General features: G+C 23.9%; 1 protein-coding gene across 1 annotated transcript in view; it reads right to left on the reverse strand.

Annotated features, from left to right (window-relative positions):
- LOC145831254 (oxysterol-binding protein-related protein 1-like) overlaps positions 1-21,757 on the reverse strand; it is a 35,376-nt gene extending 13,619 nt beyond the window's left edge. Inside the window, exons 1-13 of the mRNA XM_082938426.1 lie at positions 21,557-21,757; positions 17,749-17,909; positions 17,068-17,179; positions 16,186-16,271; positions 13,676-13,823; positions 11,639-11,751; positions 11,301-11,438; positions 11,110-11,208; positions 9,673-9,798; positions 9,003-9,111; positions 8,651-8,763; positions 1,020-1,135; positions 414-514 (exon numbers count right to left, since the gene is read on the reverse strand). Of these exons, the coding sequence (XP_082794552.1) occupies positions 414-514; positions 1,020-1,135; positions 8,651-8,763; positions 9,003-9,111; positions 9,673-9,798; positions 11,110-11,208; positions 11,301-11,438; positions 11,639-11,751; positions 13,676-13,823; positions 16,186-16,271; positions 17,068-17,179; positions 17,749-17,909; positions 21,557-21,689 (1,555 nt within the window). The 5' untranslated portion in view covers positions 21,690-21,757. The remainder of the gene's footprint in view (positions 1-413; positions 515-1,019; positions 1,136-8,650; positions 8,764-9,002; positions 9,112-9,672; positions 9,799-11,109; positions 11,209-11,300; positions 11,439-11,638; positions 11,752-13,675; positions 13,824-16,185; positions 16,272-17,067; positions 17,180-17,748; positions 17,910-21,556) is intronic.
- Positions 21,758-27,630: the final 5,873 nt, after the last annotated feature.

Consider the following 27,630-nt stretch of genomic DNA (forward strand, 5'->3'; position numbering starts at 1 on the left):
AGCTAATAATTTTTTTAAATATGTCAAGTTTTTACTAAAACTTAATAAATCATTTTGATAAATTTATAAATTTTTTGTTCTAATAACTTCTGCTTATAGTTTAAGCAGCATTTTTATGAAAATTATAATATCTTGGAAAATGGATACAAATGTATCTATTTTAAAGAAAAAGTTGAAACATAGTAAGCAACGCACGAAAGAACCTGTAGAAAAACAACCGTTTTTTAAGGTTACAATATAATTTAAATATACTTCTTTCAAATGTAATCGTACAACAACAATTATAGCTAATATTACTTTGTTCCTACAAAAAAAACTCATAAAAAATATTAAAAAACCATAAAAACGTATTTGAAAACAAAACTATTGCATTGTTACCAATTATAAACTGCATTAAAAGTTAAAATTCAAACCTTGAACAGCATCGTAAAATTCGTCATCGTCGTCGCTATTACAAATAGAATCTTCAACATTTTTGTTAGAAGATGCAGACATATCTGATAATTCCTCACCACTACAGTTTGTTATATTTTAGTTTCATACAAAAAACTAGTCTAGTTTAGCTTTTTTTTATTGTGTTGTATAAATAATTTTCAAAAACAACAACCTTAATTTGATGTTATATTCAAGCAAAAGGTACAATCTTTTTAGGTTAGTGTTAATTTAAGAGAAGCAAAGGAGTTAACTTTTTTGTAGTCACTGTAAACAAGTTAGTTTAAAAAGTGGATTGATTTTTTCTGACCCCATAAATAATTCAAGACCGTCAAAATTTTATATAAAGTTCTAAACTGATAACAGCACGTTTTACATTAATTGAAATACAAAGTTAAATCATTTGTTTTAAAATTTTTTAATACACAATGTTCCATAGTTCACATTATTATATGAAGTCATAAACAGCTTTTACGAATATTTTTATACATCATTACAAAACCTGATAGCAACATTTAATCCTTCAAACAGACTAAGATAAGTTTAAAAAAATTAGTTTAAAAAATTCGCTAAATATGACAACTCACGTATGAGATATGTCCACTTGGTTTTCTAGTATGTGATTTTCTGTTGCAAGAGCCTGAATGCTTTTTTGTAGAATTTCGTTTTTTTCACGTTCTTCACTTACTCTTTGTTCAATTTTCTTTTTAATAAATTTTAATAAATTAAGCGTGTCTGTAAGAGATAAATTTTGAGAAAGAATACTATAATTTAATGTTATATACAAAACTCTTAGTAGTTTAAAAACTTTAATTAAATTGTTTTAAGATACTTTTTAGGAAATCAGATGGGGAAAATGTGTTAAAAGAATCTTTTAAGAACCAGATGGTAAAAAACATTTTAACACTATTTAATTTTTACTCATGCATATATTTTTAAAAATTAAGCGACTTTAATCTAAAAATTTATCCCATATTAAACTTGTTTTTTTTTAATACTACTTTTGTAATATCTAAAAGTTATTCTTAATACCATAATGTCAATTAATCTACTAGTACTAAAATACTACACCAAAAACATGCATTAAACTTATATTTAATCAAAACAGTTAAGTAAAGTATTGTACTAGAGATACAACTCAATCCAAAAACTTTTTATTCATAAATATCATTTATACCGTGTAAAACGTATAAAAAAGCTATATGGAACTTATCAAGCGTTAAAGTATATACATCCAATAAGTAGGCATAGTTGCGTTAAATGACTGGTGTTTAGTCATTATTATAGAACATGTTTTCCAAAAAAAAAATTTAATCTAGGTTTAATATGAAATAAATTTAAGATTTTTCTTTACTGTTTTTTAACATTTTAAATTAGTAATTAAATGTTATTTTTAAACAGTTACTAACTTTTATAAATGTATATTAAAAGCCTTTCATAAATTATATAAACACTAAATATTTAAAGCATACCATTAAATTATTTAAATTTTAGTAAAATTAAAATATTGATACAATTAGTTTGTTTTATCTTTTTTTTTGCAAAAAAAAAACAAGCTTTAAAAACGTAACTTAATATTTCTTTAAGGCTCTATGTTATTATCTAAAAATAAATTAAGTTATAAACAATGTTATACCAGTAAATGGCTAGTTAAAAACTTATGTTCCAAAGCTTATGCCAACTAAATGTTATAAGATAATTTTCTTTTATATCTATCTGTATATATATACATCTAAACATATCAAAGGTTACATCACAAGTCAATTGTAAAATGATTTCCGCTTTAGTTCTCTCATAAGACACACCAATACTTCTATCGCAAACATTTAAAAACTATTTTAATGATAAAAACTTCAGCTTCATAATTCATATACTATTACAAATATTTGTAGGTATTTGAATCTTCAAAAATACTACATAAAGTATTAATTTTCAAAGGCTAACTTTATGAGTTGGTGTTTAGAAAATTATATAAAACCATTAATTTATTTGCTTAGTTTTTGTTTAGTAGTTAAAGATAAAAACCCTAAAGTTTTGTTTTAAAATTTTTAAACTTGATAATATTTTTAAGCAGCGTCAAAAATTTATATTTTTAAGGATTTACTTCTTTATAGCAATAATAAAAAATTAGTATCTTTTTTTATCCGGTGGGATCAAAGACATAAAGACTTGAAATTTTGTACAAAAAATTTTTAGACGATTTTTAGAAATTTTACCACAACAACTTATAGTTATCAAATTTGATTAAGTATAACTTAACTTTTAACTAATAATTTTCAAATGTTAAAGTAAGTTTGAAATTTAAAGTATTCTGAGTAGTACTTTTATTCAAAACAAGCTGCTTTTAAAACCACAAATTAAATTAACAATTTTCTATAGTACAATTAAAGCACTTAATTTAATAGCTTAATTAACTTCCTTTTATTAATTTCTAACATAATAAAAAAAAGTACTAAGATAGTATTCAGATTATTATGATTTCAAGTAATTATTATAGAAAACAATCGATAGTCTTTACATTTATAAGTATTGAAACAATATTTTAGCTGAACAAACTTCTTTAATTTGTAAATAAAAAGATTTTTTTTTGTAATCAGGTATTGATTTAAGTACGATGTTATGGTACAAACATAAACGTAAGACATGGATGATAACAATCTTTCAAATTTATCTTAAAAACCTGATTTATTGAAAAGAAAACTTTTTTTACAAAACTTTTATGTTTTTTATAAAATTTAATAAAAATATACTGTAAATAAAATTACTTGAAATAATTAACAACAATTTAGAAATCTCAGAACAACAATAAGTACCGTAACTAATATGTATCAAAAATATTTAAGATATCATTAGCTTTTGTCACATTCACTAATTAAAACTTTTTGTTGAGTTTGCGTACTTGAAGAAAATTTTATAGTTGATACTTTTTTTTATAACAAACAAACTATAATAAAGTATCATTCATAAGAATTTTCTCCAAATATGCCAACTTAAGAAAATATTTTTCATAAGTTTAACTAATAAAAAAAATTTAACGTCTTGATAATCCGTAAGTTTGCAAAAATACTTAACAGACTTATTAAACCTATCAACAAAAACACAATTCACATAAAATTCTTTTCATAAATGAATCAGTTAAATTAAAACAGCCACGCTCAAAATTGTTATCTAAATGAACATAAAACAAAAGGTACAAATGATATACAAAGTAAGGCAGAAGAGGAAAATTTTATGATAAACAATACAAAGGTTTAATAAAATTACGAAGAAAGTCAGTCATCTACATGTATAAAAATAAGTTAAGTAAACCAGTAAACTCTAGTCATGAAATTTATATCAAATTTAGAAAGAAGATGCTAACAATCAAAAAATAAATAAAAAGAAGAATAGTGTGAACAATTAAAACTGTGATCAAAAACCACGTTGATGATTTATCATAACAAACTTACACATTACTCTTTCTATATTAAACCTAACTATTTTTTTTCAATGGAGCTCTGTAAAAAATAAATACTGTAAGGAAAGGATAGAAGCTAAAGTAAGTGTATCTATGTGTTTACTAAAAATAAAAATCATTATAGATTAGTGGTTAATATTAGATACAATATATAATGTTAAATCCGACTGTCATAAAACTATATAATATTTTTAATGATTAAATTTAAATTATATTAAAGTTAAGTCAAGTAAAATTGTAATAAATAAAAACAAAAATCATAAATTAAAATATACACTACTAATTGTTTATTGTATCTATTATTAACCATTAATCTATAGTAATTATTTTTATTTTTAGTAAATACATCTTTACACCTACTTTAGATTTTATTCTTTCCTCACAGTATTTTTTTACAGAGCATCGTTTAAGTGTGTTAACTTGTTAACACACAGAAACATGTGTAGGTTTAATAAATAAAGAGTTCGGTGTAAATTTGTTATTATATATTCAAGTGAACTTGCTTTACTAGGATCTGTATTAGCAAACTATTAACTTTAAATTTTGCATAGTTGATGATTCATGTTCATTTTATATAAAAAATGTTAAGTTGAAAGAACCTTTTGCAAAAAAAAAAAACTAGTCAAGCTGTCCAAAAAAAAAGCATGACTAGTGAGTTATATTATTGAAAAAATAAGTTCTTTTAGCATTTATTTTGACTAAGTCCTTTAAAAATATAGTTATTTTAATGAATACTAAATACAGAAGTAGAACTTAAACATACATGTATGCATATGGTATAAAACTAAATAAAATAAAATATTTTTTTAAATCACTTTACAAATATGTAACTAAACTAGATACTTAAATTTGGTTTTAGAAAATTTCCAATTATAAGATATTATGAACTATCTGTCTAACTCTTCAATATTTAAATGATAATTATCTTTTTTACAAGTTTAATCTAGCTTCTTTGTTAAATGGACTTTAAAGCATAATTAGCTATAGATTCTAAAGTCATAACAAACATATTGGTCTACAGATAACAATAGGAGTGATTAAAATCTAAAATAAATAAAAAATTAACTAAAACTTTTCACATCTACATAATAATAGTTTAACAAAGATCAAAAATCCAGTGCTTAATATCATCAAAAGATAAAATTAATTTATGCGATAGTTTTATAACTAAAGAATAAATATCACATATATTGAATTTTATTAGCTAAAACCTAGTCTAAATTTTTAAAAGTTTTTTAATTAAATTTAAAATACTTTTAAATAAAATAATTACCTTAAAAAATAATATTTAACTAGCAATATGTAAACAGAAAATCAATGATGTAAAAAATAAGTCTTTAACATTGAACGACAAGAAGAAGTTAGAAACTAAGTAAAACAGTTTGTAAGATATCTCTCTGTAAAACCAGAAATAACTCTACAGCTATGCCAGAAATTTATTTCTATTTATTTATATATTTGTTTATTTCCTCCAGCCATGAATATTTAAAAGTCAACAAAAGGCTGCTTCAATAATAAAAATCTACCGAAAATGTTAAATAATGAGCTAGTAGCTATGTATTTTTTTATTATAATGTTATCTGTTCTGGACAAGACATTAAACTGTATCCGTGGTGTATGACGCGATAACCGAAAGGTTTTTCGTACACCAAGTCCTTGGACAAAACTTACTGGTGCTTTTTTTTGACGTTATATAAACAATATAATGACTAACATAACAGTCAATTTTAATCTTCACACAACTACGGTCAACGTGCATTAAGGACATCAACTTAAATTACTTACAAGCTAAACTTTTATCATAAACTGCTATGAGGGCTGAATTTTACTATGATTTTTCAGGCCTGATAAGTAACTTATAAAACGAAGAAATAGTTGGAAATATTAGGTTTACTTGCAGTTTTTGGTAAAATCCTTAGCCTTTTTACACCATAAAGCTTAAAAACTTCTAAAACAAAATTAATAAACAATACTGATTAGTGTATATACAAAAGTAAAATCAGCTTATCATTGTTGTGTAAAAATTTTAAAGTTATATTTTAAACCTTACATAGAAAAGAAAATATAAAACTTGCATATGTGTAAAAAAGTTATGGAAAGAAAAAACACAATTTTAAAAATTGAGTGATACTTATACTAGGCTATTTATATAGACTTAATTATATACTATCTAAAGAATCAAAAAATCAGTTTTTTGAATTATATTATAAACAACATAAACAGCAAGAATTTGAATATAAAAATCCATCAACTTACATATGTTTATAGCATTAATAAAATACATTAAGGCAATAATTTGAATAAATAAAAACTTTTTAGAAGAGAGTTTTCTTCAAAACAAATTTGTTTCAAAATGGTTAAATTAAATAATTTTAAAAATTGTTTCTAATATTTCAAATACTAATATATTTTTTGTAGATCAGTAATGATGCGTGATGACATCATAAGAGGTATCTATCTTAATTTTACACCTATTTTGTTATTTTTTTAATTGTTATTAACTACACTGATGTGAACATAAGTTGAGAACTTTTTATTGAACAACTTTAAAAACAATTACAAAATAAATTACACTTATCTCTAATCCTTAAAAAATTTTTTTTGTTATTTTTAACACTTAACTGTTTCAATAAAAAAACAATAACAGTTGAGGTAGTTTAAACTTCTTTATGACGTAATCACGCGTCACCCCTTCTGTATACTATCAGTTAAAACTTTAATTTGTATTTACTGTTATAAAACAATTAAACCTATACGTTTTTAGTATTATAGCAATACGATTAAATGTTTTTTTTTGTTATTTTAATTTTGCAAAATATTGGAATAGGTTTAATTAACGTACAACCAATTAACGTACTCCAAGAAGTTTTTTACAGATTTTAACTTTATATTTTACTTTAAAAAAATTCAGCCTAATAATTTTTTTTTTTTTTGATAAAAATTTTCAGATACAAAGATTTAAGGTGCATTTATTAGACAATAGTAAACTAAAATGTAGGGCTTTTTTTTTTAATCAAAAAAGTTTCCCAACCTTTTTTACTTGACACTAAAAAACTACATATATATGCGTAAAACACAACACTTATGTGTTAGTAATATAAACTTTTATTTATGTACATAAATTTCAAATAGTTTTAAATTGAAAAACTAGTTAACCAATTTTTATTTATGAAAACTGAGCATACAATTTTTTTTAGTATTTATTTTGTAATAACATCTTCTTTTTACTACTTTCCTTTAGACTAGTTATGCTTTTTGCTTTACATATAGCATTAATAAACATAAGTACTTTTTAAAAACAATTTAATAACAGTTACTCTTTTTGAATAAAAAAAATAACTGTGAATGCAAAACAAATAAAATAAAATTTTAGATCTCGATGTAATTATTTCTTAAATACAATCTAATTTTAACTTGGTAAACAAATCAACTATTTTTATAAAGTATTGTACTGTGTTAATTAACTTTTGTTCAAAAAACATTCATTAAAATGATGTCTATTCGAAAACTTAAAACACTGCTTTAAAAAATTTCACTTATCAATTTATTTTTTACAGTTTACACTCAATTACAGCTTTTATATTTAGAATGAAAATATGCAACTAAAACTTATAACTGCAATTGCGCATTCTAATTATGTGTTCAATTATGCGTGGCAAAATTAAACGAGAGAGGTTTAAAAACTAGCATAAAAAACGAGAGAACACAAAATGGACTTTTTCAAAAAAACTACTTTTGAACAGCTGATTGCTTTGAAATATTATGGAAAGATTTTATAACAACTTTTCAAGAGTATTTACTATTTTTTAATTAACATGAAGATAGCAACTTCTACGGTAGAAAAACTAAAATATTTGTTACTGTCTTTCACTAAAAAAACAGCTGTAAAAACAGGAAACAATATTTCATTAGAAGATAATATAAATTATGTTACTTTAATATACATGAAAAAATATTTAAAAGTTTATAAAGAGCTGGATTATAATTCTAAATATTCAGGTACCTGATTCTATTTTTGATAAATACATAATTGTTTATAACCTTGCACCATTTAACCATTTTAAAAATAAATGAAAATTTATGTACATTTGATTTTTAATTTTAATTATCACTATAATTAAGTTTAGAGTTTCCTGAAAGCTTTTAAATACGGTACTACTAAAAGATTTATTATTAGTACTTTTAATTAATAATAATATTTTTTTTAATAATTAGTACTTTTAATTAATATCAATTATATTATGTTTTGATAACTAAAAATTTTAACATAGTTTTTTTATTGCAAAACTAATGAATGCAATAAATAAAACTTACTTTTGTGCAAACCGAAAAAACTTAGGAAACATTTAGCACTTAACTATGTTATAACAACGAATTTAGAAAATATATGCTAAAAATTAAAATGCATCATTATTTTTTTCTACTATTGCTGTAACTTATATAAAATAAAGTGTCAGCGAAAGTCATCAGAGCCAAAGCCTAGACTTTCGTGTGCCATGAGACAAGCACAAGTAAACATAAAGTTTAGTACTGACTGACGAGTTTCAATAAAAATTAAACCCGGGTCTCAGTCTACCGAAAGCTTTTGGTATGATAATCCAAGTGGTATGATCAAAACTTTTTTTTAAACACAGAACATACTTTTATAAAGAAACAAATATAGTATGCAAAGTTAACAGAGTATATCGTTTTATTAAACCAAAATAGAGAATAAAATTTATGTTGTTAATCTCGTATTTTAAAACTAAATAGTAAGACTACCTTGTTTTTTAGATTAAAGCACTGGTGGCAAGATGAATAGACATCAAATAATTGCTGAGAAGTTTTTAGTAAATCCTCAAATTTGCTTGATATTTGCATCAATTGTCTGTTTCCTAAAGTTATTTAAAGGTTTAAGTTTATATAACACTATAATTGATAAGTAATATTTTTTTTAATTTTCTAAAAGAAATTTAAGTTTAATTCCTTATTTTGAATTTCGATTATACAAGCTATACGACACCTTTAGGGGAAATAAATTACGGTAGAACAATCTCTAAATTATTCTTTCAATCCAAAGTTTACAAAAAAGTTTAAACTTAATTAATATTGAACGTATAAAAATATTACAAACTTTTATTAAAACTGAAGTCGTTATCTTCACTTGGAGTTATAAGATTGTGTAATAAAGGTTTAATTTCTTCCAAATTTTCTTTCATCACTTTATTGTGAGCATTAGCATTCTGTTTACATTATCTTCAAAGTTAACTCATATTTTTCTCTTTTATTCACAAATAATCCTTTGAATGGATTTAGCTTTTTCTACACCAAAGTATACTTTAAATCAGGGTTTCCTAAAAAGACATATGGCCCCCTTGGGGTCATGAGTAGTAAAGGAAAACAGAAGGGCCATGATTCTATAGTTTGAAACTTAAACTAGATATTCTGGATTTGATGGTGAAGAACAAAAAAAGTATCAGGTGTATAAAAAGGTTATTTTGGAGCTTATACTTCATACTATAAAAAAATTCAGAAGTTTGGGGGGTCATAAGTTTTAAATGTCAAAAGTTTATGTAAAAGGGGGAGCCATGAGACCATAATTTGAAACTTACACTAGATGTTTTGGAGTTAATGGTGAAAAGAAAAAAAAGATAAAAAAAGGAAGTTTTTTGAGAAGTCTTGTTGGAGGGGGCCATAACTTTTTTTTATCTATTTAAAGGGGGCCTTATGAAAAAAAGTTTAGGAAACCCTGATTTAAATATTTTTTGTGTTTGAACAGTGAAAACGATTTAAAAAAATCTAACAAGTAGCATGTTATCGATCGTGATGTCATCAAAGATGTCGTCATCCGAGTCGCTTTCGACTAATTTGTTTTCTTCAACAAACTTGTCACTGTATGCTGAATGCTCCATTATCACCTTAATCCATTTCTGTTTATTTTTTTATATAATGAAAAAATACTATTTAATACTCTCTCTTAGAATGTACCTTCATGTGAAAATACCTTGAACGAAAGTTTTTAATATCAGAAAGTTTAATTATTTTCTGTACAAAATAAAATGAACATTTAACTTTTTATTTATACAAAATATCTTTATCATAATTTTTAAGCAGCTAATTTATCTTTTGAGGATTCATAAAATAAAAATAGTGCTATTTGTAAAATTTTAGAACTAGATTCTTTAAAACTATTTTATTTTGCAAGTAAATTTTTGTATGCCGTAGTCTATGAAATCTAAGTTTTATTAAATATTGCTTTAAATTGCATTTTGTTTTAATTTATCTCAAATAAATACTTGAGTTTTATTGTTTTTAAATATTTATAACAACTCTTCAAACACGCAAAATAAGGTACTGTGTAACTGAAATTAAATTTTGTTTTTGTTGTGGTTTTTTTTTATTATGTTAATGCTTTATTTAAATTGTAGGCAGTGACGTTTTTTTTAATTTATATCTGTACTTAAAAGTATCGACTTCATAAAGTTTTAATATGTTAGTTTTTTCGGAAACTTGTTTATAAAGATCGTTTATTATAAAACATATTTTATGATAACAAGTTTCTGATTTTTTTAAATATGTTATACCTAGCTAAAAATAACAAGGTGAACCGCTGAAACTACACTATTTTCCGTTTAAAGAAACAAAAAACGTAGATCATATTGAGCAATCTATAAAGATTAACTTATTGTTATACTTAGAAATAATTTTAGTATATTATACTTTCAGTTTTTAATATTTAAATTCTATGTAAGTATTAACTGTGTTGTACTTGATAATCCTTTTTAGTAACCCGGTTTCGTACTAAACTCTAAAAGTCTAAATAATAAAAATTCTATAATTTTCTTAAAAAACCATCAATTAGTCAATTTATACTTATCTTAAATTTTAATTGTGTCTCAAATGGGGAAATTTTTATGTTTTTAGAAATTCTTATGACGTTTTCTTTTATGTTTCTTAATAAATAAAGTAGTGTTAAACAATTAATTTTATCGTTTATTTTTGTTTTATTAAAAAATTAATCTAATAAAGTTCTTTTGAAGAACGTATAACTTTAGTTAAGTATTATAACACAAAAAAAAATTAACAGCTAGCAAATAACTGTTAACATTCAAATTAAAGTTTTGGAGCTAAAACTTTTGTATTTATAAACTTTTTAGAAATTTTAAAAAGTATTTAGCGTATGCTTTAAAATACTTTATAAGTGCAAAACATTTCTTAACAATATTTATTTGATAACTAACCTCGCGCTCATACATGGCGTTTTTGCCATTTTTAACCGACAATACATGCCGTGACCCGTCATAATACTCAACTATGAACCCGTTCGAATCTGGTAACTTCTGTAAATGCAAAATATTTTCAAAAACCAAAACATCAATTTAGCCAAATAAGCTTTCAAACGATTGCAGTTGAAAAGTAATAAATAACTCACAGTAATTTTCGCCTCATTGAGGTATTTGAAGCTGATTCTTTTTTGCCTCATCACAGCATCCGCCCTCTTGCAAAAAAATGAAAAAATTCCCCTTTCCAAAACCGCCCACTGGAATTTTATACCCGTGAAACGTTTCTTCTGTAAACAGAACAGTTATATAACATTTTATTAAATGTAGTTAACATCTATATATATTATTTTGTCAATGCGTATAAATGACCTTTATTCAACTTCAATTAATGAAAAATATAATTATACGAGTAATTTTTGGATAAGAAAAATTAGATTAAACTTTGAAATAAAAGCCATTACATATTTTTATGTATCAAGTTTTATACTTTTAATAATGGTCCTTCGAAGCGTTTAGCCTCTTTTAAGTGGTCATACTTGCGTTGAACTTGTAAAAGTTTCCTTAGTTGTGGCGATTCACACATGTCTAGAGCTGAAACTCCTATAAAAATTAACTTCGTTTTAGTTATTAATATACTTGTTACCTAAATATTTTGATTCTTTATAGTTAACTGAGTTTATGAAAAAAACATTCCAATAAATTCATAATACAGTCTTCAATAAATAATTATAGCTTGTTAAATCATAACTGAAAATAAAATATTATCATTACGTTTATAAGAGTAAATATTATAAAATTTTGTATTATTTTACGGAAATAATTCGATAAGCTTAAATATATATAATACTAATTTTAACATTTTTTATAAAATTAGTATTTCAACCAATTAAATTTACTTTTATTTGTGGATGAAATATTTCCGATTTTTTCTTTAAATACTTGTTTTAAAATGGAAACGAATAAAGTACTTTTAAAGTACTTAATGTCATGTTATAGTTTTGTTTAGTTAATAATTTACTGCAATAAAACATGTTCGATGCAAAGCCTAACTCGAGACTTAATAATCTATTCATGAACAATGAACATCAGTTTTTAAAACCCAAAAGTTATTGAAATAAAACTAAACATAATTTATTGATAATACTTTTAGAATGTTATATTTCATTACTTTATAATGCGTTTATTTTTTTTTATGTTTTTAGAACAACTGCAATCCAAACATTTAACTTCCAATGCAATAAACTTTTAAAATTGTAGTAATAAACATTTTTTAAGTATTAATTTGTAGTACATTTAAATAAATTTATAAAATATAAAATTTCTTTTAAACAGTGTTTCAAAACCTTAACGTTTGTGATTTATTCAAATAATAATAAAAACTCAATGTAAATCAGTATATACTAAAACATTTTCACTGGTGTTAATTATTATTGATGTTTCTGTAGCCTTATTATGTTAAATTATATATTTTATATACATATTGTTTCTAATAAGAATGTTAAAACTATAAACATTTTTTGTCTCATATCATATTTTTTCCCTTTTCAAAAACTAAAGATAACAGAAAATTTAATAACTAAGTCATACTCTTTAAAAAATAAAGTAAATGTATAAGATTAATCTTTAGCTTAATTTTTGTGTCAGAAAATTATTTTTACTACTAGTGCTTTTTTTTTAATTAAAACATTAATTAGCATGCTTGAAAAATTTTAATCAAAATCGAAAAATATATTATGGATTTTCTAAAAAAAACATTTCATAATGATTAAATTATAAATGGTGTCTAAAAAACTTAAATTATGACCAACCCATTTAAATAAATGTTGTTCTAAACTATACTGATTTTAATTTTGATAGAGTTCAGCTATTTGTTTTATACCAAAAATACCTAAAGAAAAATAACATATTGTTTAATATCATTAGGACTGCTAGCAACTAATAGAACTCCATTAAAAAATTACACTGACTTTTATTACAAATTTATAACAAAATTACAAAAATAATTATAAATACTTTTACTTACTTCATGTTAAAGCTTGAAACAGAGTTGCCAAAGGTTTTTGAGAAATTTATTCCACGTTGTCTGAATTTCTTCCAGGCTTTTAAAATTAAGTTGAAGATAAAAAACTGACTTAAATAATATAACAGTGTTTTTGTGTCAAATAAAAATTTTATTACTTTACATGTAAAATTTGTTTAAAATTTCAGGTTTTTTTCAAAAATTTTCATATTCCAGGTTTTTTGGCAACCTTGTTGAAAACATCAAGGCTGTATTGCAAAGTGTATAGTATATATTTAAATTTTTTTAACTTATATAAAAGTAATAAGCAGAACCGTACGACCACATCTACAAATGTCCACGTGACAGTCTGCGTTCTAGTGTTTTCCTTATTATGTCTCATCAGGCAGACATAGTTATGATGAACCGTTGTGTTAGTTTAACCGAACATAAACTTAAATTCTAGTAATAAAGTACACAAAAAAGTTTTACCCCTAACTTATTTAAAGTATACAAATAAAAAACCTTGATTATTCTGTACACTTGGGTTAATACCAGCTTCAAGCAGAAGTATTGAAATGTTTATGTTATTCCTCAGCACAGAATGGTGGAGACAGTTATTGCCATCAACATCGCTTACTAGCAAGTCAATTATACTTCTGTGGTTTTTCAACTAGAATAATAATAATAAATTAAATTTATAATATTATTTTTTAAACTTTTACTAAAAATGTAGTTAACTTTATCTTAATTTTTCTGCAAACCACCTTTACTTGATATTAAAAATATAAGTTTTAACATGTACACATAAGGACCCAAGCCTTGTTGAACTAGAAATAGGTTTTTTTTGAAACCTTTAATAAATATCATTAATTGTACATCTTTCAAAAATACAACTTTAATGTAGCTTAAGGTTGTATGAGAACATTTCAAAAATAAATAGAAAAGTTCTATCAAACTCAAAGCTATGAGACTTTAAATAATGTATTTCTCACATATTTCTCACTTTATGCTTTTTAACACTAAATATTAAGTTTTGATAAATACATTAAATTTAAAAATTAAAACTTAAACTTTATAAGGACGTTTACCTCAACTAAAACTGTTTGAAATAATTAAAATAACTTTACTTTTTGCATAAGTAGCAGGTTATCTGTATTATTTTTTAATTATACTCCTAAGGTTGTTATGAATATCTTTTTATTGTGCGATTTGTTCAAAATTTTTGTAGGTTTACTAGATAAACAACCAAAATAGTGCGAAAAAAGAATTTGACAAAATTTAAAATTAATTTACTGTAGTGCGACTAATGAATACGTTTTATACATTTTTGAAAACGTAACTTAATTTCTTAACAACTTGTATGACATAAAAAAAAAACATTATTTTATTTATATTAACGTTTTTATAAAATTTTGGATTTTAAATACATTAACTTTGATAAAAAATTATGCATTGTAAATATGAAGCCATTGATATCTATTGGTCAAATCTAAACTTATACTTTAATACTTTTTAACCGGTTTTAAAAGTTAAAAGTAATTTTTGAGATATAAGTGATCAAAGATAGAGACTTCAATAGATACTTTATGGGAGGTATAAAGGCGAAAATAGACTATTTCACTAAAAATCTATCTCCTCCTTCAGTTATTGAGCAATTGTTTTAAAACTTTCTCTGTATAATCTTTAAAAAAATTTCCAACTTGTAGAAAACATTTTTTTTAAGTATTTATTTTATAAAAAATTAACCAAAAAGTTTTTTTTTTATTTTTAGTCATGAATTTTTTTTTTTTCAAAAATCCGCTTTCTAAAAGTTGTTTGTAATATTCTAAAGAACATTTTCTGAAATTTTGAAGTAATTTTCTTAATAGTTTAAGGAGAAGTTTCGTAATATATATTTTTTTTTACGAGTAAATCGGCCTTATCTTTTGTTTCATACAGTTGTAATAGATTTATTTTTACAAAACTGGTTCTATCTTAAAACTTGATTGATTTTTTTTTCTATAACAAATATTTGTTAGTATATATTCTAACTAAACGCTCAAAAATGAGCAAATGTTAGTTTTTGTAAAAAATAATCTTGCATTTTCCTCTCCTATGGCCTTAATAAGATTATGATGGTAAAAAAGATCAATATTTATTAATTTCCAGAATTAGAATTATACCCAACTTATTAAATTTTTCAAGCAGCACAAAGTTTTTGCACAAAAAAAAATTTAATGATATGTTTTACATAATGATCTATAAACAAGTTAAAAGTATGTTTTTAAGTAACTTAAAATATTTACATGCCAGATAATAGATTTACAGCACTAATTTTAGAAAAAGTTTTTATTTTTGTAGCTAGTTTACAACCTTCTAATGTACAGTATATACATAAAAATCAAATAATCTTTTTAACGAATGTGATTTTATTTACCGATTATAAACCTAAAGTGATATAGTTTAGACAGCCATTTGTAATAAAAGATGCTTATTTTGTAAAATTTTATATATATAAAATAATGTTAATGGCTATTTTTATTTTTCTGGTTTCACTTCAAAAATAAAGTTTTGGTATATTTATATTTGGTTGATAATTAAATTTGACCAAGATTTTAATAAGAAAACTTAAGATTATTAATAAACTAATAGAAACCTTTTTTTTGTATGTTAAATCATTTTATTTTAATTTGTTAGTACAGCTCGTTTATCTTTAGTGTTGATTTTTATTATGTACAACTTATATCTAAGTTGGTCGTAATCATTTATATAACAGCTTTAAACTTTTATCAAACATTCTAGACAAGTCAGTTAGTTAAGTACTGCAGAAAACACAGATTAGGATTATCTGGTAAACCATTTGAACTTCTTTAATTTTTCTTATAAATTCGATCAAGCTAAATTCACACCAGTATGCACCCCCTTCCTCATATGGTTACACATTTACAATTAAAAATAAGGTGGTAAAAATTTATTTTTAGTTAACTACACTAACAAATTTTAGCATCAAATTTAAACTAACAATTTAAAAAATTATAATGCTTAAAAATTACCATAAGTTTAACTTCTTTTATGTTTTCCTCTTTAATGAACCTTAAAAATTGTTCTGATATTTTGTTCTTCTCCATGTTTTCAGATGCTTAAATAAAATTGTTTAACTAATTAAACTTTGACGTGTAAAATACTTAGCATCAGAAAAATATTTATATAGATAAAATAAAGTCAGTAAAGTTAAGATATATTTTTAGCTTCAAAAATAGGAACACTTAGTAATTACTTATATTATATTAAAAAGAACAATAGCAATTGAAAACTTTTTTGACTTGAAATATTTCAATTTGATATTTTACAAGATTCAACTAATATTACTTTTACAAAGTTATCTGATATATATAACAAATATACTTTGAAAAAGAATTAAAAAATTTAGTGTTAATAAATCAAATTTGAAGAAAATCGTGTAATTATAACTACTACTTCAAAGAGGCTAGACGATCTTCGCAGTTTGTATAAGACAATTTTTACTGAACTAACATTTTGAAAACAAATTATGTAAATAAATTAAATTTAAGGACATTTAGTTTATTTTAATTTTCAATGTATTAAAAATAATAGTACTGAGTACAAATTTATCTTAATAACAGTACTAAACCCTAATAAATAACCCATTTTTAGCTTAAGCAATTTTATAAAAAAAACATTTTTCAAGGTAGTTTTTTTGTAAAAATTAGAAATTTCTAAAGTATTCCTTTATTTTTCAATTATTCCTTTTTCAAATCGATGTATACAACATATTTTCACAAGAAAAAACCAGAATGAAATAAATAAAAAAACAAATATTATTACAAACAAATATACTAAATCTTATAGCTACAAGTATGTTGACATAATTAAAAGTTACTAAAAACAAATTAAGTTATCAACGAAATCAACACCTTGTAAAAAGTATATGATTTGTTCGTTTGTTGCCAACTGACTAGGTAATTTTCCATCGTTGTTTGTTGCTAAGCAGCTTGCTCCTTTTTGTACTAAAATCTTAACTGTTTCCTGAAAATTAAAAAGAATTAGATTTTAAAACATAATTTTAAACCTAAAACTTCTACTTATGATCTTTAAAAGTTATTGTTACACTAATATTTTCAAAAATCATTTGTTAGTAAAAAACAAAACTTTTTAAGAACAAAACATCTCAAGAACATGTACACTATTATGAAACTTTAAGCATGCATGTAGCTAGGTTAATTTCTAAGGTCTCAAATAAAAGGCTATTTAGAAACTTTAAAAGTAAGTTAATGTTAAAACGATTTACCTGTTTAATCTAATAACTCGTTAATTGTTTCAATGTTGTTATCTAACTAAAACGAATAAACTAAAGTCACTATTTAAAAAACAATAAGTATAAGAAGTTTAAGTCAATCTAATTTAAGTAAAATAAAGCATTTTTATTTTCATTTTTTCTGCCTTAAAATTTATTTGAAAATTCATGAAGAAAAGAATATTTTTACTGTATTGATAATAAGATAGTTTCTCGCCTTTTTAAACCTCTTGATTAAGAAATTAACTGTAAAATTTGTTATTTTATTCTAAGTTTTAAAAAAACAAATTTTATAACTTACAAGGCGATTAGTAAAAGCAGCTTTGTGTAAAGGTGAATCTCCAGTGCTGTTTGTGATGTCACTATCTGCTTTGTTTCTGAGCAACAATTCAACTGTGTCTGCATGACCAAAATAACTTGCAAGATGCAAAGATGACCATGATTTGTTTGGTTTAGTTTTTCCTGAAGAATTAAATAAAAAAATAATGAATTCTTTTTTTTAATAAAACTCTTGTACTATAACATAAACTGTTTAGGTAACTTTAAAAGCTATAAATACTAGTACACCTATAAAGTTTATTAAATAAAGTTTAATTAAGAATTATTAAATGCATGAATTTGGTTGACCTCTTTCTCTACTTAATAAACCACAGGGTTGCCAAAATTATTTGGCAAACTTTATCCAGATTTTTAAAAATACACGGTTTTGGATCTATTTAAAGTTTAAAATTAAGTTTAAGGTTAAAAATTGTTATAAGTAGTATAAGGCATTGAAAAGATACTGTAAAGCTACCTTTGATGAGTTTTTGATAAAAATAAAATTTGATGATGACCAAAATATTTATCTATGTGATAGATTTTTTGTGTCTAATCGAAATCTTATTACTTAACATGTAACTTTAAAGTGTAGTAACATTTATATTTTTATCGCTGGTTTATTTTAGTTTGTTTTTAATCTAAACTTTTTTATTAGTACATCAAAGTTCTTCAGTATAAACATTTAGTTAATTTTTACATTTAATTATTATGTCATTTTATATTTTAAAACTTAATACTACAGTATAATTTTATTTCTATTTCAATTCAGTTTCATTTAGTAAGAATCAGTTTTTGACAAGATTACTTCGAAAGTACTCAAATAAATTTAAGAAAAATTAAATGTGTTTTGCTATATTTTTCAAATAAGTTATGCACCGGAAAGAAGCTGTTTAAAAGCAAAAAAAGTTCTTAAGTACATAAAAAAGTATTCCTGCAGGTTTTTAATATATTAAAATAAACTAAGTAACAATTTTTTTTTAGTTATTAATGTACATAGATACGTAATATAATACTAACTTAGTTATTCTAAGAAGCCCAAAAACCACCAGTAAACTATAATGCTATTAGTATAACATTTGAAGATGGATTATTAAGAAGAATAAAAATCAAGTATATTGTTGACAAGACTTTTATATATTTAAAATAATTAAATAAAAAAGTAGAATATTTTTGATAATTATTAACTTAAAAAAGTTAATAGTTAAAACTAACTAGTAAAAATTTTATTAACTTATTTCGAACTTATTTCGAACCATTATAAGACAATATACTTACAAAACTTATCAGATATAAACATAAACTTTACTGACATAGAAAATTAATTTCTGAAAAACTATCATTTAGTACATTTTTCTTAAATTCTTATCGCAAAGTTTTGTTTTTAAATAATTTTTGCTAATGATTTGATTATGAATTCTGAAATTATAGAAAACTTAAAAAAAAAAATTTAATTTCAAATATAAGTTACAATTTATAAATTTCACTATTTCAAACAAGCAGTAACATAAAAAAAAATTCTCAAAATACGCACTATTAAAACTTTAATTAAAAAAAATAAATACACAAAAAAGAAAAAAAATGTATAGATGTAATAGCCAAACAATTAAATACTGTTAGTACTTAGTAATAATCAAACTTTTTTTATTATTCAAAAAAAGATATGACTTTTATTTTAAATAGTATGTTAAAACTAGTGATGTACCGGACTCACTATCCGGGTCCGGGTCCGGCCGGATATTGCCATTTTTGTCTGATATCCGGATCCGGCCGGACTCTAATTTGAAAAAAATGTTCGGATCCGGTTCCGGCCGGATTCTAGTTTAAAAAAAAAGTCCGGGTCCGGTTCCGGCCGGATTCTAATTTGAAAAAAAAGTCCGGATCCGGGTCCGGCCGGATCCTAACAGAGATCCGGCTGGACCCGGATCTATTTAGTAAAAAAGAGCATACTGAAAAGTATTTTTTCAAAAACAAACCCTGTGAAAATTAATAAGAGTCATATTCGTCAGTTAAAATTAAACACCTACCGCGATTGGCTCATTTTGTACACGTGACTAATTTACATTTGTTTACATTTAAACTATAAATAAACCTTTCATGAAATGCAACTCTTTACATGTGTTGTAAAATTGAAAACTTTGGAATGAATACTTGCATTATTTATTGTTTAAAGTTGAGCTCAGAGAATATTTAGAGTTAATACGGTTGAATGTACGAGCCAATGAGAATCATATGACGAAATGTTTCAAACTAAATACTGATGCAACAAAACATCAGAACACGACAGGCAGTTTATATGTAAGCAGTTAGTTAGTTAGGTGTGCAGCTTGAAGCAACAGAATATCTTGAACGTTTTTGTGAGTGCTTACTGTAAGTAGTGCTTTGTCTTAAAAGTGAATATTTCAACAGGTGTTTAATTGTTTAAATATTTAAGCCAGGTTTATAGTTTAATAGTTTATTAGAAATTTTACAGTTTCTTGTTTACTAAAAGTTTTATTTAATTTTTGGTTTTTTGTTTTAAGTCTTTTGATATAGATTTAAATAGCTTCCAGTTTTTAAAATGTTACCAAAGTAATTAATAATTTTGTATATGCTAGTATTTCTTGTTGTGTTTTTTATAAAAGATTCATCACTCAAAACTGTCGTGTCTGATTATAGAAAGTAGCCTCAGTTAGAATTTAGTATTTGTTAGATATTAATTAAATTAGATAGGATTTAATTATGATGGGTAGTACTAATAAGTTAAGTGTACCACAATCATTCCAAAACTTTACTACCAAATTGTCAACCTTTGCTAGCTGTTCTACTGATTATTAGATTAAAGTAATTTTACAGTTTTTAAAAACCTCATTCTGACTCAGGCTTGTTTATACTCACTCTAGCTAGTTTTATTGACTTAACAGTGGCAACCCTGCTAATTTGAAACTTTTTGGGAATTTTAGAAAATCTTGGACTGCCTCAGGCTAGTTTAGTTTTTTATAAAAACTCAGGCTGGTTCTCTTTTAGATTTTGAATGAGTTTGAGCTGATCCAGTTTTCAATATTTTGTAATTTTCTAGTGTATTTTATTCAAGAACTTGATCTCAGATTTTTAATTGTAAATAACACCTAAATTTGTAAAACCTGTGGTTAACTGTTCTACTTATTATTAGATTAAAGTTCTTTTTTTTCAGTTTTTAAAAACCTCATTTGACTCAGGCTAGTTTATTCTAGTGATGTACCGGACTCACTATCCGGGTCCGGCCGGATATTGCCATTTTTGTCTGGTATCCGGATCCGGCCGGATTCTAATTTAAAAAAAAAGTCCGGATCCGGTTCCGGCCGGACTCTAATTTGAAAAAAAAGTCCGGATCCGGTTCCGGCCGGATTCTAATTTGAAAAAAAGTCCGGATCCGGTTCCGGCCGGATTCTAGTTTGAAAAAAAAAGTCCGGATCCGGGTCCGGCCGGACCCGAAATTGTGGGTCCGGTACATCACTAGTTAAAACTTAAAACAGTTTTTTTTTACCTGTATCAGTTATTATTTTTAACTTTATTTTTATAAAAATTTAAAACACCACAGTAGTATAAATCATTAAGTATGCACAAAAGAAGTTTAAATTAAAATAGTTAAAAAATATCAGAACTATTAAGTAATTATTTAAAAAATATCTCTTACTATTTTCCTTAATATCATTTTTTATGTTATTTAGTTTTTAAGTTTTTGTACTATAAAATATATACTTGTATAAAAAACCTTTTTACAAAATTTAAAAAGTCTGTTAAATTTTCTTTTGCTGAAAAAAAATTACACATACCAATATGATTGATATCAATGTTAGTACTTTTTAGCAGCAATTTTTCTATTTCATCTGTATTACCATGTCTAGATAGGTTAAGCAGAACAATTTCAGCAGATTCTTCTTCTTCTTTACACTTTTCATAGTCCATCTTTCATCAAAAAAAGTCATAAAAGCTATGCTTTATCTGGTAAAAGCAAGGTATTTGTCAAGTTATTTTTATTTATTATGTTTTCTGTCTTCTTAACCTCTGTAAGATTTTCTTTGTCAGTATAATTAGTATGTTATTTAATTTAAAAACGTTTAAATATATTAAATTTTAACTTTTTACAATAATGTGTTTTCAACATAAATCAAACTAATGAAATATCAATGCACTTATTTTTTTAAATATGCTAATACTGAAAAACTCCAAATTTCCATTTTTTAAAGTGATAACATTAGTCAGCTTAGTTACACTAACTTACCTGAGTCAGTTGGAGTCATTTATTGGTTTAAAAAAACTAACATTATTTAAACTAGTAGTATAACATACCTTTTCTAAAATGATCAAGAAATAAAAAGAAATGGAAAAGTTTGATAGTTTTATTTATTTAAAAACTACATCATTTTTAGTTAAACAAGTAAAAAACTTTAAATTAGTAACTAGTTTTACTTAAAAAATATCAACTATAAGATATTAAATACAATATTAAGTATCGCTTCAGTTTTTCATTAAGTTTAAATTCAAATAAAAAGTCTATTCAAACTACTATCCAGTTAGATTAAGTCTTTTTTGCAAAAATCAAAATCCTAACAACTAGGATCTGGTCAGATTCAATTTTAAGGAAAGAGCATAAGTCATGTTTTTGTATGAAAACACCTAAAATTTTACAAAGAAACTTAGCAGTTTTTTTTTTTTTGGAAATACACTAGTTCTAAGAAAATCATCAAGCAAATCTCAAAAACAAATCTTAAGTAATAGATAATTTTACAAATAACATTTGGTTCTTTAAATGATTTACAAACACTTAAAAGTCTTTTATTATCATCATTTAGGTATAAAACTATTGAATGAAATGTTTTTAGGCTAAACTTATGTTGTAGATTTTTTTTTTAATTATTAAAACTAAATTATTTTTAACCTCTAAATGTGCTTGGATTTCTAGCTTTAAATTTAAAAAAAAAACAGTAGTGAACTTTTTTTTATGATTTCCAGTTGTGGGTCCATTGTGAAGAATTTTTTTTATTAAACTTCTTTAACTACTAAATAAATCTAATAATAAACAGAAACAAACAAAAAAGTTATAACAGTTTTGTAATTAGAAAATATAAATAAAACTGCTGTGTTTCTTTCTAAAATTTAAGTTTAAAATTAAAAATTAGCGATCTACTAGATAAAGGGATACAGATCTGAGGATAGACCTTAATATAAATTAAAATCAGTTATGGTTCTGATGGATCTATATTGCAAACAAAGAAAAATAATTCACTTAAAATTTAACTTATACTTTTTCACAATTTTTTTTTATTAGGAAAAAAAAACTTAAGTTATAGTAAAAGTTCAAAAGCATAGTTAATGCAAATTGTTTGTGTGTGAAAAGTTAAAATACAATATTTGAGTAATAATATTTATTACAGAACTTTGTTAACTATATAAAAATACTTTTTAATGCATTAACCTATTTGTTAAGTTTAAAGAACTACTTGCAAGGGACTAGAAAAATCTGGGGTTTGGATTAAGTAGAAGACTATTACTGACCTTCAGTACTTGATTTCATTGAACAAAAAAAAACCACTCAAAATATTTAGTCCAGTTTAACTTTGGCTGTTATGTAAGCAATTAATTAATGTATATCCAGGTTTTCCTATTACATTATTTCTTAAACAAGAATTATATACATATATTAATTAATTTTTTTTTAATTTTAGGATTTTTTAGAAATTTTTAGTTAATACCTAAAGTATCATATTTTCTTTTTTTTTTTTTTGTTAACTTATATTAGTAAAAATATCTTTTTTGAATTGTGCAAGTTTTATGGTTATAATTTGTTTTTTTTCAACTTGCCTAAAGATTTTTCTTTATAAATCTAAAAACTAATTTCTTATTAATTGTTTAGAAAGGATTTTAAGTACATCTTCTTACCATTTAATGTTGATATCTGAAAAAAATGAAAATAAATGTATAAATTTTTATTTAACAAAAAATATGCTAGAAATAGTTAATTCTAAGACCTGGTGTAGAAAAACTTTCCAGTTATGAGTTGTACACTCTGTTTGATACATTTCAAAATCATAACAAAGTAGATTACTACTTTAATAACTTTAAAAACAATTAACTATACTAATAATTTATAACTATATATTATTTAATGATGACTTTTTTTTTATATAATTGAATTTTTTTCATAATGTAATAACATATTCTTGGTATTTTTTATTATGTAATTTTGTTTTAGTACAAATTCAATCCAAATTGTATATCAGCTGGTTTACTTTTGAAAAAGTACCTTAGCTAAGAGTTTTCCTTAATGATAAATTTTTGTGACGATTCAATAGTATATTTGCACTGCGGTTTTAATCATATACTACTCTTACTCTACTCTATCAGTCTTCTTATGTAGATAAACATTTCTATTATTCAATGAGTAGGCCACATTTCACGATAAAAAGTAAAATTAAAATGTGTAAATTTTGTAAATGTTATAAAAAATAAGCAATTAAAAGTATATAAGTTGTAGTTTGCAAAAGTTTTTTTTTTTTAAACGATATTTTAAAGTACAGGTTACGGCTAAGAGAATTACGATACAAACCAAGAGACTGACTATCATTTTAGCGATAAGCCTATAGCCAAGTGTTTATCAAGTATGATATTTTAGGTAAAAACAAACCAACGTTTAATAAGTATCATAATACTGTTGATGACGGTTTATAGCGCTACAAAAAAGACGCTTACACATCACACACAATAACAAAAATACAAAGCAGACTGTGTTTAAAAATGCTGTTTTTAATAGGTAAAAAAATATAAGCTACAAAAACAATATATTTAGTTATAAAATATTAAAGTATTTTTAACTATACTAATAATTTTACTAAAACATAGAATAACTTTAAGTATTAAATTTTATAAAGAAACTAACATATAAATGCATTTTAACATATTTTGATTTGAGAAAGCATTAAAACACTCAAAACAGCTTTTACTTTTTTTAATTGTTTAAATAAATACAACCTGATAAATTATTAAAGATCCATTTTTATCGTTTTTTTTTTTCTGCCTCAAACGTTAATAATATAAAATTTATTTTAGTTATATTTTAACGTTTTGTTTCTGTTGAATATGTTTTTTAAAGAAGTCAAAGCTGTTTAACTTAAATGATTTCAAAATGTTAAACACTAAAATTTTCTGAGCGGCTTCCTGAAAACTTTTTTTACCCCTAAAAACAAAAAGGATTACAAAAAAGTAGGTTTAAATTAGTCAATGAGTACGTTATTTAATCTAAAGTTTAACTTACTTTAGTGTAATTTAGCTTTTGATCATGATTTTTTATTGAATTAGTATTTGCTGAACATTACAAATGCAAAAATAGTATGTAAATAGTAGAAAATATCACTTTTGTGTTGTGTATTAATTGGAAACAGCTGAAATTAAAAAAAAAATTCTTTATGATGTCATATAACTTTTCAATTTATGAGAGCATTTTTGTAAAACAAAACCTTAAGTAGTTCGCATGTAGTTTTTGTTAGGAAAAGGTTTTATAAGAAAACAAATTAAGGTTTTACACTATTTTAGAACTAGATATTACAACTTTGCTAAAAAATAAAAATTTAATTAAGTTTAATTATTTTTTTTACGTGTTTTAAATTTTCAAGTGTAAATAGCTGTTAATTACTAAAATAAGTGTTATAAATTTATAAAATTAATAAATCTAATAATTTAGTTGTTGAACAAAAATAAAAAAACTAAACTTCAAAGCTTTCTAAAAAAGAGTTAAAAATTATAAGTTGATAATAGAATAAGCAGTTTCCCTTAAAAAAAACTAAAGTCAAACAATCTAAACCAGGGTTTCCCAAACTTTTTTGCAAATGGCCCCCCTTAAAGAGTTTGAAAAAGCAATAGCCCCCTTCAACATATAGGTTACTCATAAACTATACACACAAGACCTTTTTTTTTCGCTCTTCATCTGCAACTCAAGAATATCTAGTGTAAGTTTCTAAAATACCATAAAATACACATAAGACCTTTTTTTTATTCTTCATCTACAACTCAAAAATATCTAGTGTAAGTTTCAAGTTATGGCTTCATGGCCCCCCCTGTGGCTCCTTTACTGCTCATGGCCCCCTGAGTATCTGTCGTGGCCCACTTTGGGAAACCCTGATCTAAACTTAACATGGTTTAATAGACTAACACAACTTAAAACTGCTAACAAGCAATTATTTCAAAACTTCATGTCATAATATATTATTTTTTGTTTAATAAATGTTTAAGACTTATTGTAAAAGAAAAAGATAATTAAATAAACATTTGGTAACATCCAATCTTTACACCGTTTTCAATACTGATTTAATACTTAGACTGCCCAAAAACTTTTATAATTTTAATATTGCTTTTCTAAGATATAATAAAATTCAAAAAATGTCTTAACATTGCAAGAATAAATTGAAAAACAAGTTATAAAGCGGTTACAACTTTATAATATTATGTGTTAATTTTATTTTTTGATCAGTTAGCTATTTAACGTGTTTAAGGCTGCCATGAAATGATTGAAATACAAAGATGCCGAACGCAGAAAACACGCGAAAGATGTTGAAAATTCGTCATTGTTGTCAGCTTCTACTTAAAGATTGTGGAAAGCTTTTTGTGGAGGACCAATTATTTTGAGCGTTTTTTTCGTTAAATAGACAAAAAATAATAAAATATGAACCTGAAACACAAACAAATCTGAAAGTGAATTGTTATTAATTGATACGTAATGTGTTTGTGTTCGTCATGTTTTAATGTTTCAAAATATGGAACTAAAAACTATTTTAATTTATATTTGTTTTTAGCTTTCTAATAAATTTTTCAAAATTTTTGTTATTTGTTAATAACATTCAAAAATAAACTAGTTACAATTGTACTAGAACGACCAATATGATATTCAATAGAAAATAGTAAGTAAATTTGTCCTGGAAAATGACGTTATGCTGTATCCAAATGGTGTGCGACTCGATAACCGGAAGGTTTTTCGTGCACCACGTCCTAAGATCAAATATTTTTAGCGCATTTTTAGTTTTTTAATAAACAATACTAAAAATAAAATTGTATAAATATGTTTTATTTTTTTAGTTCTTCAAACGTGTAAACTGTTAAGTTTAATTAAAAAGTGTTATATTACTCAATATTTTTTTTACAAAATTATAATGATGTTTCCTACAGATAAATAAATCTTATTTCAGAAATTCTTCGAATGTTTTCTTTTGTAAGCTCAAACCTTCAAACATTAGACATCAAAATAGGTCCTCTGCAAATTTTAAAATTTTGTTAGTAGTTTGATAGATAATAATCAAAAAAAAATTTTCATATCAACTAAATAATAGTCGTGAATTTAATTGAATTATAAAAGAAAAACATAAATTATTGTTTTGTTAATTTTTCAAATGTTGCTATTTTTTATATATATAAATTGTTAAGTTTTTTTTTTGTCAGACCTGCTATACTTACGTAAAAAATATATTTGTATCTTATTTTCTATTGGCTATTGCATACTAACCTAATACAATAAAAATTATACATTATATACTTTAAGGTATAGTGTATGTAGTGTATGATATATAACATTATTATAAAACTAAAAAGGAAGAAACTAAAGGACTTTAGTAAATACCGTAATAGGTGTATTTTACGTTTTTAGTTTATAATAAAGTATACTAAAAAAATAAAATTTAATAACAGTTTAAAAACTAAGTAGTAATTGCACTAAAATTATCTATTTGTATAAAAAATACTTTTTGTTTTCGTTAATTCGGTTTAGGTTTTAGGTGTTGTGCTAATAAAAAATAACTTCTAGATATATATTAAATTTGTTTTATGTTCTTTACCTCCACCTAAGATTGACTTTTAGCAAAAC

This window comes from Thalia democratica, chromosome 3 (genome assembly GCF_965202585.1).
Source record: "Thalia democratica chromosome 3, ktThaDemo2.hap1.1, whole genome shotgun sequence".
Taxonomy (NCBI): Eukaryota; Metazoa; Chordata; class Thaliacea; order Salpida; family Salpidae; genus Thalia; species Thalia democratica.